Source organism: Canis lupus, chromosome 23 (assembly GCF_048164855.1).
Source record: "Canis lupus baileyi chromosome 23, mCanLup2.hap1, whole genome shotgun sequence".
Lineage (NCBI taxonomy): Eukaryota > Metazoa > Chordata > Mammalia > Carnivora > Canidae > Canis > Canis lupus.
The window spans coordinates 12,823,722-12,842,722 of record NC_132860.1 but is presented as its reverse complement, the minus strand read 5'-3'; the positions used below and the strand labels follow the sequence as shown (position 1 = coordinate 12,842,722).

General features: G+C 47.6%; 1 protein-coding gene across 4 annotated transcripts in view; it reads left to right on the top strand.

The window, feature by feature from the left end:
* INSC (INSC spindle orientation adaptor protein) overlaps positions 1–19,001 on the top strand; it is a 118,941-nt gene that overhangs the window by 19,995 nt on the left and 79,945 nt on the right. For all 4 annotated transcript variants that reach the window (XR_012015533.1, XR_012015532.1, XM_072793965.1 and 1 more), the window contains exon 2: positions 11,214–11,314. Coding sequence is in view for 2 of the 4 variants with exons in the window: in XM_072793965.1 (XP_072650066.1) it covers positions 11,259–11,314 (56 nt within the window). In the remaining 2 variants the exon portion in view is untranslated. The remainder of the gene's footprint in view (positions 1–11,213; positions 11,315–19,001) is intronic.

The following is a 19,001-nucleotide window of genomic DNA, read 5'->3' as shown; positions in this document are numbered from 1 at the left end:
TTGTCAGGGCACCTGAGGTTGAGTGCCTGCTCAGGTCATGATCCTGAGGTCCTGGGATCGAGTTCTGCATCAGGTTCCCGAAAGGGAGCCTGCCTCTACCTCTGTCTATGTCTCTGCCTTTCTGTGTCTCTCATGAATAAATAAATAAAATCTTTTAAAAAAGGAAGTTGTTCTGTCTTTCAAAATTTCTGGGAAAAATCTCAGCCACTGTTTCTTTGAATATCATTTTTTCCCCTCTTCTTTTTCTTATCTCCCTTTGGAAATCTGATTAAACACTCTGTAGAGTACTTTACTCTTTATTCCTTAGCTTTATTTCTCTCACGTTTGCTCTCCCTTTGTCTTTCTGAGCTGTATTTTGGATCATTTCTTTTTGTCTTATCTTTACACTAATTCATTCTTTAGCTGTGATTAATCTGTCCAATGAGTTTTTCATTTTAATTATTACATTTTTTAATTTATAGAAGTTCCATCTCAAATCTGGTTCTTTCTCAAATCTGCTTGGTCATATTTTATAGCCCTTGTTCCTTGGAAATATTTCCAAGGCTCTCTTTTATTTCTTGAAGCTAAATTCTCTAATTGAGTCCCCCCCCCCCCCCGCCAGATAGTGTGAATTCAGGCCACAAACTTATATGAAGGCCATATTGTGGTTATTAATTCTTGAGAGAGATTTTACTTCCCTTTACCCAGTGCCAGAGTTGGGACACTTTTCTTCTGTATGGAAGATTATTTCTCATTTACCATTAACATTGAGCTTCTGGTCTTTTGGACTCCTATTTGATTCTTTCTTTCCCTTATCTCTAGGCTTTCTGCCTCATTTTCCCTAACCCATACACATGTGAAATGGAAGCTTAAGGAACACAGCAGCAGATGTTCTCAGGGCAAAAATTCCCTTCGGTTCTTGCTCATTATCCCTGGTTCCTGCTTTTGCTTTCCTGCTGGCCTCTCCAGATTTCTAATCTTTTTGCCAGCTCAGTGACGCGTTTTACAAACATCAAGAACATCTTTAGCAGTCCTTTCCAATTCTTCCTATGGAGAAGTATTTCAGAATATGTGGTCCACCATATTGCCAAACACATAATTCCTGTGTGAACTTTCTCTCTAAGAAGGGGACTCAACTGTCGCCTAAAATCCAGGCACTAAAAAACAGTGGCATAGTATGAAGTTCCCTAAAGACAGGGTGTCATCTTTCTATTCACTTAACTTACTAGCTGTGTACTTGGCAAACTATTGAATGTCTCTGGGTCTTCATTTCCACATCTTTAAAATGGGGATAAGAGTAGTACTGATTATTTTGGATTTTTTGAGAAATAAATGAATTTATTTACGCAAAGCACTTAGAAGAGTGCTTGGCACATAGTTAAGTGCCCAATACTATATATTTCATTGAATTTAAGATGCTATAGATTGTAAGATGCCCTGTTACTTCATAAAAGAGAAAATATGCTTTCAATTAAACTGTGACACAATGCCAAGATGCCATTGACTGAGGCGTGCATCCCAATTTCAGATGTTAATATACAAAAAAAAAAAAGCATCTGAAAATGACCTGAGTATAATAAAATTTAGCTGTTACTGTGCATGGGTACCTATGAGCAGAGAAAGCAGTGGTTGAAACAATTTTAGTCTCAGAATTGAGGGGACTTTAAATGTTTCTAGGTACTTATTCCATCCTACTCTCAACTACTGGCCTCTGGCTGTATTGTGCATGAACTAGAGTCAGTGTCCAGGGCCAATGGTCAAACACAATATTTTACCATCTCTTCCAAGGCTGAGGAAGAAGGGAAAAGGAACTTCTATTTGCCGAGAGACTTCTGTGTCTAACACACTTACAGATGCCTTAAGAGACTTCTGTGTCTAACACACAGATGCCTTAAGTATAGCATTTACTTTAGTCTTCATAATTAGGTTAATTCAGATTAGTTGCTATAACAAACAACCCCCAAATATTAGTGGCTTAGCACATTATGTGTATTTCTTACTTACCCTCCAGATTGATGTGAGTTGGGTGGCTCTACTCCAAACTGTTGACTCATCTTCTTCCATCTTTTGGCCTTGCTGTCTTGTGGCTTTCCAGTTGCTCTGGCATCACTCAACAGACAGATAGGGAAAGAGAGAGGGACATGGAGAAAACATCTCTTCTATTACAATATCATTTAAAACTGTTCAAGACCTCACACTTTTATTGATTCCTAGGGAACTTTTTAGAAGGAGAAATTACTATAGGTTAGAGTGGTTGGAGAAGGCCTCTCAGATGATGTGGGATTAGGACTGAGATCTGAAATGTTGGTATTACCTAGAGATTGAAAAAGAATTGAGGAGATTTTGGTCTGGACGTGTTGGGGTGCTATGACCAATGCATACCATTATGGAAGAGCAAGAAGTTTTTGGAGAACCATGGAATCCCCTGTTGGGTAATAACTAATATTTATTGAGCTCTTACTCTGAACTAGACACCATGTGGTGCACTGTTTGGATGCTACTGTGACATGCGGCAAACCAGGCATAAATGAGCCCTGATAAGACAGCATTCTGTGAATGGGCTGTTTTTGTTTTTGTTTTTTTTTTTAATGTCTGACTCATCCGATGCCCCAGATTGTACACTTCTCTCCCCTATGTCTTCTTTCCCAAGGGTATATAGACCCCCTCAACCTGGGGCCTCATCATGACTCAGAGAGGGAAACAGCTTGCCCAGTGTAACCTCTAAGCGTGATTTATGAAACAGGATGTATCCAAATTTTCACCACGCTGGAGCTATTCAATTTTCTCTAATGGCTTTTATCTGAGAGTTATGTCTGTTCGTGGCAGTCACGACCAGTAAGTCATTAGCTTAAAGTATACTGATTGTTAATTTTAGCACCCTGGGATCTGGGCCCAGCGAGGGAGGGCTCTTGCTTTTGCAAATCAGAGCTAAGGAACTTTTGAGCAGTTGGCTAACATTCACATCAGGAAAAGTTAGAAAGTAAGAAGGGATAATTAAAAAGTTAAAGAGTACAAAGCAGTTGACTAGCTGGATATAGTTCAGGAGGCTGTAAAATGGCCTCCATCTGGCTGCTCCCCTACTGCGAGGTACTTGTCCTCACCAGAAGACAAACAGAACCAGTCTTATCTTGAGTATCCTTGTGTGCCATGTACTTCACGCATGTGATCTCACTGATCCACGCAGTAGTGCCAGGAGGATGCCATTACTTGTTATCCTTATTATATACCCCACTTTACAGATAAGGACACTTAATGCCCCTGATCACACAGCTAATCACAGACTCTGAATCTGCATTTTTAAGCAACAGAGATCCGGATGGGAGTGCCCCAAAGGTCCAGCCTAGCAACTCTCAGGGCCTACACTCTGTCTAAGGTCCCGGACGTCTGGGTTGCTAGTTGCTCACTTCTGACCTTGAGAAAATCAGTAGCTCAGTGCCAGCTCCCAGATGCCAGCTACTACAGTTTCCTTGTGGGTTCAGGGCTGGATGTTCCTTTGACACCCAGCTGGGGTGTCAAAGCCCTGGAGCCAGGAAGAGCCCACCCTGGGGTGGAAGATGGGGGCAGCATGGCTTTCCTGCCTCCAGGAATTTGGCCTTTCTTCTGGACTGTCATACGCGCTCCTTCAGGAGAGGCTGCTGGGGGGGTTGTCTTTGACAAGTTGGAGCCATTTAGAGGCTGGGTGGTCTTACTGCTCAGGGACTGGGGCCCGTGGGCCTCCGCAGGGAGAGCTTGACTCTGGCTCCTTTCACTCAGACCTTGGGGGACTCATGGGCAATCTGTGCATCAGCCTGCCTGTCTCATTCTGAGACTGAGCTGAATTAGACTAGGAATCCCTGCAATTTCTCTCTCCACCATTCATTCCTCTGTGTTGATCGTCATAGCAAAAGAGAAAGGATGAGCAACTCTCCCAGTTTTATAGACTGGGGCCTGCTGGAACCATTGATTCCCTAGGGTAAATCACTCTGAGCCTCGGTGGGTCTCTCAGGGCACTAACCACACAAAGCCTTCTTTGGATTTCCCATGGGGAAGCTTATGGCAGTGAGGAAACCTGGATGCGGGTCTCAGATTGTAGCTCAGCTTGCTGCGTGACCTCAGGCAGATCTCTTCCCCTCTCTGAACGTGTCTCTCCATCTGCGCATGTTAATCTCTGTGCTTTAGTTTCCTCATCTGAAAAATGGGGATAGCAAGATTATTTCGAGGACGAAGTTTAAAGCATTGACCACAGTGCCTAACACATAGTTAGCACCCTAAATATTTCTCCCTCTTCTTCTCCTACTCATCAGGATTGTTATCATTATGGTTTTCATTACGAGGCAAGCATCTCTAAGGCCTCCTACTAATTCTAATACTCTAGCATTACGACGTGAGCTCCCTTGGGAAGGCGGCCTTGCTTGTGACTGGAGGCTGTAGTCTTACCCCTGACTATTTGTGCAGGTGGGATTCTTGTTACCTTTCAGGTAAAGCCTCGAAGGCAGGTGTATCCGGTTAATCAGGGGGAGGCTTGGGGCCTTGCCTGTGGTTTGTTGAAATGGTTCTTGCTCTGGAATCGAGGAGCAGGGATGAGGTCTGGGGGGCCCCTACCCCTGCCCAGCCAGGATTTTCAGGGCTCCAGGGGCAAACCCAGCTCTGGGAGCCCTGTGGTCTATTCCACCCACTTGCTGGACTCTGGTGCCCAACAGCTAGCTGTAAAGGGTCACTCGGGCTTCCTCTAGAGAGTCGCTCCGTCTGTATTTCATGAGGCCCCATCCATTCGGTAGAGCTGGGAGACAGCTTGCTTAGTTTCTTGTGCCTCTCCTGGGAATGAAGGTTCTTGAAGAATCTGATGGCTGCAGAATGCTGACCACCCCGGCTAGCAGTACTGCAATGTCTCCATGACTATTGGCGTCCTCCCACAGATCGACAGTGGGGGCAAGGAGGGAAGCCCATTGTTGTCACCTCCCAAAGCTTATTGCAGTCACCTTCCTTTCTACCCCAAGGCCCCATGGCTCCAACCTCAGGGCTTTTGTGCTCCCCTTGGGAGTTGCATCTATCTCTTAAATGGACCCCTGCTGCTGGCCTTACTCCCTGGAGTCCATCCACTTTACTGGTCACCATGCGAGCTGAAATTCCATTCCAGTCGTTTCAGTCCCCTATCAAACAAACTTCAAAGGCTCCCTGTCATCCACAGGATAGAGTCCAAAGAATCAGTTCCTTTCATGTGCAGGACCACAGAGGTACCTTCCCTCCAGCCCCCTGGGAGAGGCCTGGGTCCCCGATTACTCGCTTCATTTTCTGGTCTTTTTGCCCCCACTCACAATGCTCTCCTGGCACTGAATGTCCTCGTCCCATCCTCACTTGGCAAAATCCCACCCTGCATTTAAGACCCAGCTCAGATGTCGCCTTCTCTGAGAAGGCTGGTCTGCTTCCCCAGCTGCAAGTAGTCACTCCTTTTTCTGCATTCCCACGCCACTGGGATAGTTTCCTCTAAACTCCACCCCGAGCCTGGAGTGCTCCGCAGCCTTCTAGAAACACTTGCAGTTCCTTAATCTTCCCATGCTCTTCCCCTCTGCCCCCAGCTCTTCTCTTTGCCACGTCGCCCTTTCCTCTGTTTCCAAATTCCTCTAGCAAGGGTCAGTTTTGGGGTCATGACCTGAGAAACTTGCCATGACTGTTTCTCCCCACCTTCCATTCCCTTCTAGTACTTCTGGGAAGCCCTCTGGACCTCCCTCAGCATCCCCTTGGCCTTTTTTTTTTTTTTTTTTTACAGTGTTTGCAGTTGTCATGCAACTATCTATTGTCTGTCTGTCTGTCTGTCTGGAAGTACATGCCTAGCAGAGCACGGAGCTGGGGGTGGGGGGGAGCCTGACCAGCCAGGACTCTAGAGACTCAGGAGAGATGGGTGGCTTTGTCTCGGTGGGTGTTGGGATTCTGAGCCCTTTCCCTGCAGGAAAGGCCCTCCCACAGCGCTCGCAACTGGGAGTACTCATCACAACAGAAGAGGCACTTGTCTCTGGTTTACCAGCGAGGAAGCCAGGGTTCCTTTGGGAAGAACCCACCCAGTCAGTCAATCTGATCGATCTGGTCTTTGTGCACCAGACACCTGTCAGGTGGAGGGTGGGGGATACAGTGGGGCAGGATAGGCCTCTTGTCCCTGCCCCCGGGAGCCTCAAGGGAGAAAACGTTAAGCTGCTAATTTCGGTTAATTGTTTAATTGCAATTGTGATAAATTCTAGGGAGGAGAAACAATGAGGGGGTAGGGAATCACATAATGAGGGACTTGACTGAACCCCCAGGTCTCATTCCTCTGCCGAGTCCCCCAGTGCCTCCTCCCGGTGCCTTAACTGCTTAACTGCTAACCATGACATTCACTGTCCGGCCCTGCTGGCAGCCCTAATGGGTTCTGCAGATTAAATAATCCCAGCCCAGCCTCGAGCCATCCTGGGGTTGGCCCATTAGACCATGGCAGGAGCCGCCCGGGTCCTTGTTCTAATTGAATAATTTACTGTAAATCGCCTGCCATTTCCTTCTGTGCCCAGGCTGGCTTGTTAGCCAAACGGAGGTGAGCAAGGGCGGCCTGTAATAGGAGGCGGGAGCCGAAATGAGCTGTCCAAATGAGCGCTTGTCACAGAGGGCATTGAATTAAATCAGAGACACTTAAGGCTTCGGGTCTGTCTTGTGACCCAGCCTCTCCTGGTGGGGGAGGCATAGCCGAGAGCCCCACAGGACCAAGGCCGCGGCCTCCAGGTGAGCTTTCCCATAAGTTAGGAAGGGCCTTGGGTGGGGTTGGGGGGTGAGGATGCAAGTGATGGAGTTTCCTCTTTCTTGCTCACTCCTGCCTTTGTCCTTTCCACCTCCCTCGTGGGCAGGGCAGCCCCTCTGCCCTGAGATACATTTCTCAAGCCCTCCTTCCACGAGGAAGAACACTTCCTCTTTGAGGCTACCATGTGCCAAACACACGAATCTTTTCTTTCGATCTATTAGGGGCTTTTGCAAGTGATCACATTTAATCCTCATGAAGAAGCTCCTAGGAGGCAGGCATGATTCATGGGGGTTTGTGATTTTCTCATTCATGGGGGTTTGTGATTTTCTCAAGGTCACGTACCAATCTAGTACAGAATCAGGATTTGAATCCAGATCCATCAGACCCCAAAATTCAAATTCTTGCAACACCATTGAGGACAGACAATGGGGAGCAAAGAGATTACCTTGAATCCAATTTCCTGACTTGCTGTATAGCGTTGGAGGCATTGTGCTTGGAACCTCTGCTCAATAGGATGAATCCAGCCTAGGGCTTAGGAACGTGTCTGTCGGGGCAGCAGGCTGTGGGGGCTTCCCTGACGGCTGCATGTTTGAAACAGGTCTCCCTGTAAAGCTAGTGATGGCTTTAGGCTTTGGCTGGGACTGTTTCATCCCCTGATTCCTTTAGGGCCCACAGCTGTCCACATGACTCTCACAAAAGGAACCAAGAAACGAGGAACCGGAAGAGACATGCCCACTCTCTGTGCCCCTCTTCCTTCCACCGTTTGAGTGCAGTGTTGGCAATCTGCTTCATTTTTCCAAGGACTATTCTTCTGTCCTCTGGCTGTGTCATGGAGGGCCAGCACCAGATGAAGATGGAGGACTCCCAGTCCGGGGGCAGTGGGAGGCATTGGTGAGAACGAAGAGAGCTGGCTGGCTCTGAGGGCTGGGGGCTGAGGGTGCTTGACACCATGGAATGGAGTCGGGCCTCCTGTTAGCAAATGCAGGACGTGTGCCACTTATTCGTTGCCATCATCCTCTCCATCTGCTCCAGCACCTCCCCTCCAAATCCTAAAGCCTGGATCCTAGTCCTCTATCACCTGTACAGCAGTGTGATTTTGAGCAATGCACACACCTCCACTGAATTTCAGAGTTTCATCAGTACAGGGGGATGATGATAGTAGTAAATGAATTAATACTCTATGAAGCATTTAGAATAGTGCTTGGCCTCTGGTACACATTCAATAAATATTATTATTATTGACATTTTATAAATATCAGTTGGGTTAAACTCTTGGTACTTCCGATCTCACCTTCCAGATAGTCTCTCTTACCTGTTCTTCACCCCCAGCGAATATGAGCTATGGCTCCTCTGAGAGCTAATCTGATTCACAATTCTGGCTTCGACCATGCAGGTCATCATGTAAGATACCGGGCCCAGTCCCATATTGAGCAAGTTGTGCTTTCAGGCATCAAGGAGCCTTGTCCCACTGGGAGAAAGAGGCAGGCATAAATTATACAGTCTGTAAACAGGGCAGCGATACAGATGCAGCCCAAATGTCCCTCAAAGGCTTCCTCAGCCCTTGGGAAAACATGCAATCACAGGAAACAAGGTTTTGTTTGCTGGATGGCTCCACTGGCATAACTGCTGGGAGGCTGTGGGTGAAATCGATGAACAAGGACACCTCACCAGGGCATTTTAATGAAATCAAGATATATCAGGTTTATTGTCCCATTCCCCTCTGCTAGGGGCCCAGTGGTCCCTAATGAAAAGGAAGCAGATTGTCTGGGCATAACGTGTTCCTACTGTGCTCTGGCTGGCTTCCGTCTGAAGGGCTCAACAGATCAGCAATTAGGAATCTGTTCTAGAATTTCATGGTCATCAGGCTGTTTCTAGAAAACATAGGTAGCTCTTTTCTAAGAGCTACTTCTTAGAAATTCAGATCATTCTCTTGCATCCAGGCTTCTGCTCATGAGAACTCTCGCCTTGTCTGGGTGCATCAGATATGACTTGATCAGATCCAAAGGTCCTCCAAGACCAAGGACTTGCTTCACCTCCTCACAGAACCCTAACTGGATCACGCTTTGAAGGGCCTTGGAGTTCCCTACTCTCTCCGTGTCCTCGTCTGCCATGAGCTTGAATTCCCTCTTCGCTGTTTTTGCTCTGCATCCCTTTCTTCTTTATGAAGGAGATGGAGGTAAAATAAGATCTGCTTGCCCACTGCTATCTGATGACATCACTGCATCCACTCTGAGAAGTTGGTATTTCCCTTTGGGGTTCTATAATCAAACATTTCAGAAAAGGGACAGTTATACCTCTTTTTGTTGTTTCTAGCTTTCTCTTTTGTGCCATCCTTTTCAGGCTGCTGACTCACTGGGTTCCAAGAATATACTTTATCAATCATGATAATAACACTAGAAATAACAATGGCGATATTGCTGCTGCTGCTGAGGACTCGTCGAGCACTCTCAAAGCTTTATATGCTTTGTCTCATTTTTGGCATCTCCCTCGGCACAGCAGACCACGGGGCTGCGTGCACAGTAGACTCTCGGGGACTGAGAATAACAAAGGCTACTATCTATCGAGCTCTCACCCTGGCCTGACACTTGCACATGCCTTATCTCAGGTCACTGCTATCAGAGCAATACAATAGAGTGTTATTCTCAGTTACAGATAGAGAATTGGGTCTCAGCATAAAGGTTTTAAAAACGTATTCCACTCCTCTTTTCAACAGACACATGGAGGGCTGCCTGCATGGCTGGCCCTTGGCTCAGAGATAGGAGCACAAAGGGTCCCTGCCCTTAAGGGGGTCATAGGGTGGTGGGCCCTACAGCCCCGGAAACAGGCAGTGGCCGTCAGTCTCTGGAATTACATAATGCCCTAGTTTATTCTGAGCTCCTGGCTCCCATACTTTCCAGATCGACTGTCTTATTCTTTATTCCAAGCCTCATAAAGGGCACTTTATGTCCAGCGATATCACTGTTAATTAGAGTCCTCCTCCGTTCTTTTCTCATAAGGGTCATTTGTAATCATGGAGGAAGAGTTTAGTTTTTCTGGACTGATCTTACCCTTCTTAGCTGTTATCTTCCCACAAGTTCATACTTGTGTTTTTTATGAAAGTCTTGACAATCTGCGGTCCTCAAGCTCAAGGCCTGCCAGGTGATGGCCGGTCCTCTCCTGTGTTCCTCTACCCAGGCAAAAGTGATAGAATGTCCCTTTTCCTCAGGGAGGGCTTCCACACTGGCTTGGAGGAGGAGGTGGCAGAGAGGGAGGATCGAAGAGGGGACAGGTGACAGGAGGAGTCAAACAGGTGGGCAGGAGGAAGGACACTCTCGTCTTGGTCCAATCTGTGAGGCACAGACAAGCCAGGTGGGTCCTCAGTGCAGAGACTGGAAGCCCCTAGAACCTGGTTTACCTTTATCAGATAGGCTGCTTTTGTCTGTCTGTCCACTAACAAAATGATCATTTTAAACAACAAGAACTTTATTATCTTACATAATAGATAGGCCTAAGAGAGGGGGGACAGACTCCAGGGTTCATTGATTCGGTGGCTTCATGATCAAGGAACCCAGATTTATTATTCTCTATGTGCCAGCTTTATTCTCCCAGCTGGGTCCCCATTTGATTGCAAGATGGTCTCCAGCAGCCATGAAGTGACGTACTTCCATGTTCGGGTCCAATGGGAGAGATACTGTCTCCTTGTGGTTTGCAGTTAGGAGAAAGAAAACTTTTTTTGGAAGCAATCCTGTCATGGCTCATTGGTCTGAATTGAGTCCCATGCCTATTCCTGAACCAGTTACTAGCAGTTTGGGTGAAATGATATCATCTGAAGTGCAATGGATTTGGGGAAGCAACCACCATGCTCATTACAGAGTCACATTTCCCGGGGATAATCAAAGTGAATAACCCAGGGCTGTGATGGTTATAGAGAATGAGCATGTAGAGTTTCCAGATTTAGCAAATAATACATGATGCCCAGTTAAATGTGAATTCCAGATAAACCATAGATACTTTTGAAGTATAAGTACGTTCCATGCAATAATTGCTGGTCTGCATGTCCCAGTGTTGGGGTCAAGGCAAGATGGGTCAGGCAAATGCCTGATAATGGGAGATAAAAGACTTACAGGGATTCATAGTGAGCTTGGGACTTAGGACTAAATCAACACTACTTGTACGAGGACAGTAGAGTCTAAACTGGTTCAGAAAGAAGAGGGTTGGGACGCCTGGGTGGCTCAGCAGTTGAACATCTGCCTTTGGCTCAGGGCGTGATCCTGGAGTTCCACATCGGGCTCCCTGTGAGGAGCCTGCTTCTTCCTCTGCATGTGTCTCGGCTTTCTGTCTGTGTCTCTCATGAATAAATAAATAAATAAAATCTTAAAAAAAAAAAAACAAAGAGGGTTAAAGGCCCTCCCTCTATACCTACCTTGGCTCCTTGTAGCCATGAACTGGGAGAAAAAGAGATTGTATCTCTTTTCTGAGGCATCCATTGATCTTGTTCTGCCTCCTTTTTTCCTAGGGTCACGACCACTGCAGCCAGGCTTTGCTGCAGATTGGGATTAACATGATGGCCTTGCCTGGAGGCCGCCACCTGGACTCCATCCCTCTGCCGGGTCAGCGGTAAGTCCTGTTCCTTAGGGCCAGGCCTGCTCCATCTGGCTGAGGCCATCCTCTAGCTAAGGCCCAGCTCCAGGGTCTTGAAGCTACAGGTGCTCCCACTTGTCCATGCACTGTCCTGGAGAGAAAGCTTAAGACAAGGTATTGGGGATGCCACGTTGACTCAGCCAATACTGACAGAAGTGAGCCCTGAGACGTGCAGGAATCAGGCACGTCCAGTACCCTAAGGAGGTGGGGTCTAAGATGCAGGCAGACAATGAAACAAATAATTGAATGGGGTGTTCTGCTAAGATAGAGGAGCCCAGAGGAGGCTCCCAATCCCACCTTGACTAGGAGGCTGGAGCCACTGGGGGCCCTTGGGGTCATGGAAGTTTCTCTCTGAGCCTCTTGAAAGGGACGGTCTACCCTTAGGTGTCTTCTCCTTCTCCCACAGCCCCAGGGAGGGCACAGAGCATAGAGCTGATCCTAGGAGATAATTATTGCCCTCAGTGGGGTGTGGGAGAGAGGTGGGGAGGAGGAGGCAGGAATATGCCGAACAGCAGGTGAAGCCCAGATGATGAGGGGAGAAGAGGGAGAGACGGGGGCACCCGAGGTGCCTTCACACGGCTGAAGGCTGTGGGGCCCTGGCTGGTCCTGGAGGCCAGAACCAGAACCAAAGAGGGGAGTACCAGGGCAGCAAATTTGTGGTGACTCACTGTCCCAGTTGCCCCGGGACTGTGTTGGCCCTGAGAGTTTTGTGACTTTGAGAATGCCTGCGTCCCAGGCGAGCGTCTCATGCAGGTTTGATCTACAGAGGAGCTATGCAACTGGGTGCTCAGGGCTTCTGTTTTGCTCCTCTTTCTTTCTTATTTTCTTTTCCGGGAACATTTTGATGGGGCTGTTTAGAGGCAACCAAATCCTAAGCCCTAGCCAGACTGTCAGGTCATTGTTGTTTTGTTTTGTATGTTTTATTTTATATATTACAGGTATCACTGACATCTTACCTTCATTCTATCCCTAATCCCCACACCTGAATTATCATATCACTCATTTCTATGTTATTTGATTTTTGAGTATTTTTCTAGGTATGTGTTGCTTTAAAAAATCAGAAAAAATGTTGAATATTTGCTAGAAGCCTACTAGTACTGGGTTAACCTTTATGAAGTCATCAGTGTCTCCCCAAAGTCATCATTATGGCAAGCTTTATGGGTATGACATACAGCTCATGGGTGCCAGTTAGAATGGGAAACACTATTAGAGAGGTAGCTAGGAATTTTCTGTGCAGCCTGACACTGAGATAAGGGATCGTATGGGGACCCAAATATCTCTCTCTCTCTTTTTAAAGATGTTATTTATCATGAAAGACACACAGGAGAGAGGCAGAGACACAGACAGGGAGAAGCCGGCTCCCTGCAGGGAGCCCAATGGGGAACTTGATCCCAGGACCCCAGGATCACACCCTGAACTGAAGGCAGATGCTCAACCACTGAGCCACCCAGGTGCCCCCCAAATATCTTTCCACACAGTGTGTGTTTAAAGAGAGCTCAGAGATTGTGAGAGGCAAACCCGTCAGGATACACGTGTTGGAAATGCTGATTGCCTTTCATGGGGTGAGCAGGGGCCATCAGCTTTGAACTCATGACTGCCCGGTTTCAAAGCCGGGTTCTATCTCTTACTAGCTGTGTGGCCTTGTGCAGGTTCTCGCACCCCATCGGCCCCTGAGTTCCCTCACGTGTGAAACGAGGATGAAGAGAGTACTTACCTCATGTAATGTGTGAACTGAAGAAGTTAGTATGTGCAACGTGTCTGTCGCTCAGGGAAAGCTACATAGGGGGCTCTATTGTTTGTTGAGTGCCCACTGCATGTCAGAGGTCCACTGTGATCTCAGGGCAGTCTTCTAGAAACCCCTTCCCTGACTCTTCTTGGCCAGTGACCTCACTGAGAAAATAAGAAATCACCAATGGACACTCCCAGCCGCTTAATATTTTAAGCCAGGAGAAAGTGGAGCTGTTCTAGATGAAGTGGAATCGTAGCCCCCCTGGCTCCTGTCCAGCCCCAGCAGTAGGTTGGTACCCATGTGCCAGGTGGGTAGCAACAGCTCTGGCAATGTGTTGGTTCATAAGCACCTGGGGAGCTTCCCAGGTGCAATCCGAAACCAGCCCCACTCTCAGAGGTGGAATGCACATTCCGAGGACAGGGAGGGGGTGGGGAGCCTCGATGCCCGGGGTCCTGCACATGGGTAAACTGGTGACCACGTCCTTTCGATGACCTCGCCCAACACAACAGGGTTTTGGGTCACCTCCTCAGAGCCTCATGGGTCCTGGGATGGTCACACCAGCACCTGTTCTGGCGGTGGGGAAGCTGCTGCCACAGGGCAGTTTAGGACAGTGGTTAAGGGTCAGGAGGGCCTCAACTTCACTATTGGTGCTGCTGCATATTCATTGTGACCTTGGGCTTCAGTTTCTTTGTCTATGAAATGGGGATATTTGTACTTACATCATTGGGTTATGAGGAGAATTTAAGATAATGTGTTTAAAGCACCTGCGTGCACACAGGAACCACTTGATCAGTGTTAACCTCTTCAGATGAGGACTAGGTCCCCAGAGTAGAGAATGTGGGGCAAACATAGATCAGACCCTGGTACCCTTTCCGCCTTGGGGAACACTGTCTCTCTCTCTTTTTTTCTCTCTCATTTCCAATCCCTCTCATTTCCAATCCCCTTAGAAGTTTTAAGGATAAAAGGAAGTTAAATTACATGACAATGATTTAGAAATTGAATTCCTATTCTTTTGGAGGCAGGCTGGGTTTTTTTTGTTTTTGTTTTTGTTTTTAGATTTGATTTATTTATTCATGAGAGACACAGGGAGAGAGGCAGAGACACAGGCAGTTCTGGCTGATGGCAAAGCTGCAACCTGAGAAGAGGTTTGCTTGGGAAATCTTAGCCAGTGGTGGCTGGAGGGCTCAGTGGTTGAACGTCTGCCTTTGGCCCAGGGCGTGATGCCGGGGTCCCCGCATGGAGCCCGCTTCTCCCTCTGCCTGTGTCTCTGCCTCTATCTCTGTGTCTCTCATGAATAAATAAATCAAATCTTAAAAAAAAAAAAGAAAAAGAAAAAAAGAAAGTCTTCAGCCCTAGTGTTCTGATAGGGCAGGGTGGGCTGCAGAGGGAAGGTGATTATTTCTTTTAATATATTCAGAGCCTGGCCTGGCCAGGATATTGGGGGAATGCAATCTCTGGGCCTACCGGCCTATTAATTGTGTGTGTCCTGGGGGCACGTGCATGAGCCGCATCCACAAGGAAGGCTTACGTGTATTCACAGGATGTCAGAGGGGTTAATGTCTCCAATCCGATGTTGCCTTGTGGACAGATAATAGCAGCTACCTCTTCTTTCCTCTTGTTCCAGGCTCTAGAGGCCTCTGGAGTGGGGAATAACACCATGGTTATTGTCACCACATAAATAATTAATGCTGGATAATTGACTTCTTTCTGTCGTGTTCCACTGAAACTGAATTTCACTCTGAAGTGCCATTGTTCGCATCAATATGCAAAATCAATAAATGCCGTCAGGTTGCGTGGGATCTTCCAGCAGCTTGAGTGATTCATACGTGTTAGGCCTTTGGTATTTGAGACCCTTATGAATAAATAGCCTCAAAAAAGACTCATCTAGGCATGAGTTCCTGGGAGAGAGTTGAGGGCGGGGGGGCATGGGCATCCCAGTGCAGGGGCTGGGATCCCATGCTGACCTGTGTGAGTGATTGGAGAGGGAGCATTAGGGTTCTCAACTCCAAGTGCATCCGAATCTCCTGGAAGGCTTTCAGATGTAAAATTAATAAACAAGCCAAAGAACAGAACCCTACTCTTAGAAATGTTAGCGTGGGTCTAGGGTTGAAAGCATATAGGACTCAGACACGGGCTCAAGTCCCAGACATGGTCTCAACTCCCTACCAGCCGTGTGACCTTGGCTCCCGCTGACCCTGCCCGTCAGATGGCACATCTATGTGCTAGTTATTATCTCTATTTTGCAAATGATAGGTCACAGCTTGGGTTCTCTTGGGAAGCAGCCCTGGGATGGAGTTGAGAGTTCAGGGTGCTTCTCAGAGAATGTTTTTGGGACCAGCACTTGAGGGAGGGAGAGGACGGAGGCAGGACCAAGAAGGAGAAGAGGGAGCTGAATGACTTCAGCTGTCCTCACAGGGAGCTTTGGAATCACAGTTCTGTTCATTGGCCAGGGTGGCCAGGGCCTTCATGTCCCGCTGGTATGTCTTTCGAGTGGGCAGCTGTGAGCAGGGCATGACCTTCGGCGAGGTGGCTCTGAGACAGTCTGAGGGCCTGGTGGCTGGAGGCTGTTAGCTAATGATACTCCCAGCAACTGGAGACAAAAAGTTCTTTCGTAAAGCGGAATCTGAGCAGCAATACGCCTGCCCCACGAGGAAACTGAGACTTGCCCAAGGTCAGAGCTTATATGGAGCAGAGGTGGGATAGATGTTTCCAGATGATGCTTGAGCCTGAGCGCTGGCCAATACCCTATCCAGTCTGTCTCTTCCACAGTGTTCTTGGGGGCGTTGCACAAACAGACCATTCGCTCATTCATTCAAGTAGTCATTTACTCATTATTAGCCTCCCACAAAATCTGTCTACACCTATGTCCTGAGTGCAGATCATGTGCCTTGTATGATGCTCGTGTGCTTAGGCACATGTTGGTGGCCGAATTGGGCACGGTCCCTTCCCTCATAGAACTCACTGATCTATCTCTTGACCTGATCAGGCCTATAACAAGGATACAGCTCGGGTCTTTGGTTTGGGATAAACTCGGTGAATCACTTTCTTACCTGCCTTCTGTTCAGCCTGGAGTCTGAGGTGAGCCAGCCTGGGTGCTGCCGCAGCTAATGGCACGCAGCCTCCCCGATCGCCTGGCCTGCTGGTGAGGAGCCGTCCAGCTTCTGAGCCACTGGGGGCCACCGCAGGCCAGCCTGTCTCCAAGTAGATAATGGCTTGCATGTGTGCACCCCTGGTCTGTGGCTGGCCTGCTGCTGCTGGCCTGTTTTCTATGCCTGCGGTGAAATGTGCAGACTGTAATTGTCAATGGGATAATTGGATATTTTTCTGTTGTTTAAACAGAAAGGAAAGCCGATCAGAGTTAGAATCGAATTCCCTCACTTCTCTCATCTCCCAAGAGAAATCCATAGAAACACAGGCATGACCTCGAGAAGGCAGAGGGACAATGATTCAATAGTTATTTTTAGGAAGAGAGATTGTGTTTAAACTTCCATACAGTGCCGGGAACTGGGCTCAAGGAAGCATCGAATGTTATTGCTGGAAGTTTCCTCAGATCCCGTCATGATGGTGGGGAAACTGAGGCCCAGAGAAAGGAATGGAGCTGTCAGAAAGAGTGCTGCTTTTTCTGAGCTGTTCCTTAAGCTGTTTCTAGAAGCCCTATGTCCTAGCCCCAGTGGAATTCTCATGTGACAGTGATCTGTAGTAGACCCCAATTTCATTCATTCACTCATTCATTCAAATGAGATTTACTTTACACTAAGAATTTACTTTGGGCCAGGCCCTGGGTTGTAGGGTGATTTATGTAAATGTCATCACCCTATTCAATGATTAATGTCCATGTCCTGAGGGCCGAATTATGTTCTGATTCGTATCTTTGCTCCTGTGATTAGAATACACACAGTAGGAGCTCAATAAGTGGTTGTTGCATGAATAAATATTTAATAGATGTTTGATAAATGAATGACAGACAAATGGCTGAGGAGTCTCAGGTGAGTGTGAGAAGTTAAATTCAATGGCTTGGATTTTGTTTCTTTCCCCAAGACACTCCTGTCTCCAGCAAACTGCTCTCATTCTTTTTGGTAGAAAGTTGCTGCTGGGAGGGAAAAAGTAAGCTAGTTTTACCTTGATTAATTTAAATCCTCTTTCTGAGTAGAAGCCAAAGATTTAATTGGTTGATGGAGTCAGAGAGCTGGAGAGACATTTTTTTTCTTCTAAAGGAAAGTAATTCAGAAATATTTTTAGTCTTTAGTTTTATGTTTACTGGGAAGAAAAGTCTGCAATTTCATTATTAAATCTCTTGCAGGAGAACATAGGGCAGTGGGAAGCATGGACTAGAAACCAGAGGCTGCCCTCCCTCCCTCTTTTCCCTCCCTCCCTCTCTCCCTTTTCTCCTCCTTCTTTCCTTCCTTCCTTCCTTCCTTCCTTCCTTCCTTCCTTCCTTCCTTCCTTCCTTCCTTTCTTCCTTCCTCCCTCCCTCCTTCTCCACTACACTCCCTCACTTCTTCCTTCCTGCCTGCCTTCCCAGCTCTGGCTTTGCCCCAACTTGCTGTGTGTTATCAGACAGTCCTTCTCCTTCTCTGAGCTTTAGTTTCTTCTTCTGAAGATGAGGTAGATAAAAGTTTCCCCAGGGACCCTTCCAGCTCTATATGCCAGGAGTTTGGGAATGAATTTTGGATGATCTGTCCCCTTTTCTAGATAAAAACATCACCCCTTAGTGCCTAGGGCTGGGAAAGCAATCCTATTGACCAAAAACAAGATCTCCTCATTCCTTCCTACAAAATGCACAAAGAGGTCTAGTGTTGCCCTTGAAGCTGGGATGGAAACTGCAGGACATACTAGCTTGGGAGCCCCTTCAAGCGTCTGAGAGTGTGCCCTGTTCAGATTTTATGGAAGCCCCTTGGTATATCCAAGAGACATGTCCTATAGGGGAATAAGGTGCCCTGCTTTGATGGGATGCAATGCAGATAAATCCATGCAGCCCAGCACTCCAGTGTGCTTTATAATTTAAAGTCCTTGTTTTCCACTCTTCCAATTGCACTCAAAACTTGCTGTTTTCCCAGCATGTGGTTCCATGCCTCCACTCCCTGTACATGCTGTTTCTTTCATCAGAAACCCCACATCTTCCAACTCTGCTTCCTCTCCTGAGGAACTTGAAGGCACCCTTCCAGCGTCGGCCTGGGGAGCTTTCTCAGAAACCATAGCTTGGACCAAGCATCCGTCTCCTCTGCTTGCCTCAAAGTGCCATATGTAGCCCAGTGAGCCACAATTGCTTACTTCCATTAATTCATTTACTCGTGCAAACTACTTGTCAATGCCTGTGATGTGCCAGGCGTCGTCCTGGGTGGAGGGAGTATGCTACCGTGGAGGCCCTGTGCTCTTGGAGGTCTTCCTCCCACCATCTCTTCCTCTGTAATCCCAGCACCTAGCCTAGTGCCTGGCACATCAGGGTGCTCAGGGAGGTTCGGAGGCCATTATCAAGTGCTCTTGGCATCGTAAAGTACTCTCTTTTTTTTTGCAGAAAACTCTCCACATAGTGGGTAGAATAGGGTAAGGCAGAGAAATCCGAATTCTGGACTTGGAAGGAATAAAGTTCCATTCTTCAGTGAAAAGAGATTAAAATGAGCCAACAAGAGTGTAGGCATAGATTTCTGCAAACCGTTGACCCCCAGAGTCTTGGGGAGCACTGGATGCCAGGCCAGTAGGATTAGCTGGGGATGAGGAACTGGTACCAGCAGCTGGTACGCCAGGGCGTGGATCTGCTGAGCTGGGAAAAGTGGTTCCCTTTGGCTTCCGAAGGGTCAGGCACAGTTACCCTTCCCCGGTGATGAGCTCTGATGAATGAAGGGGCAACCTAAGAGCAAGAAGCAGGGGCAGGGCAGGGAGAAGTAGGAGGGGACCCCTTTGCAGCTGGAGGTCACTCCTCACTCCGTTTGCACG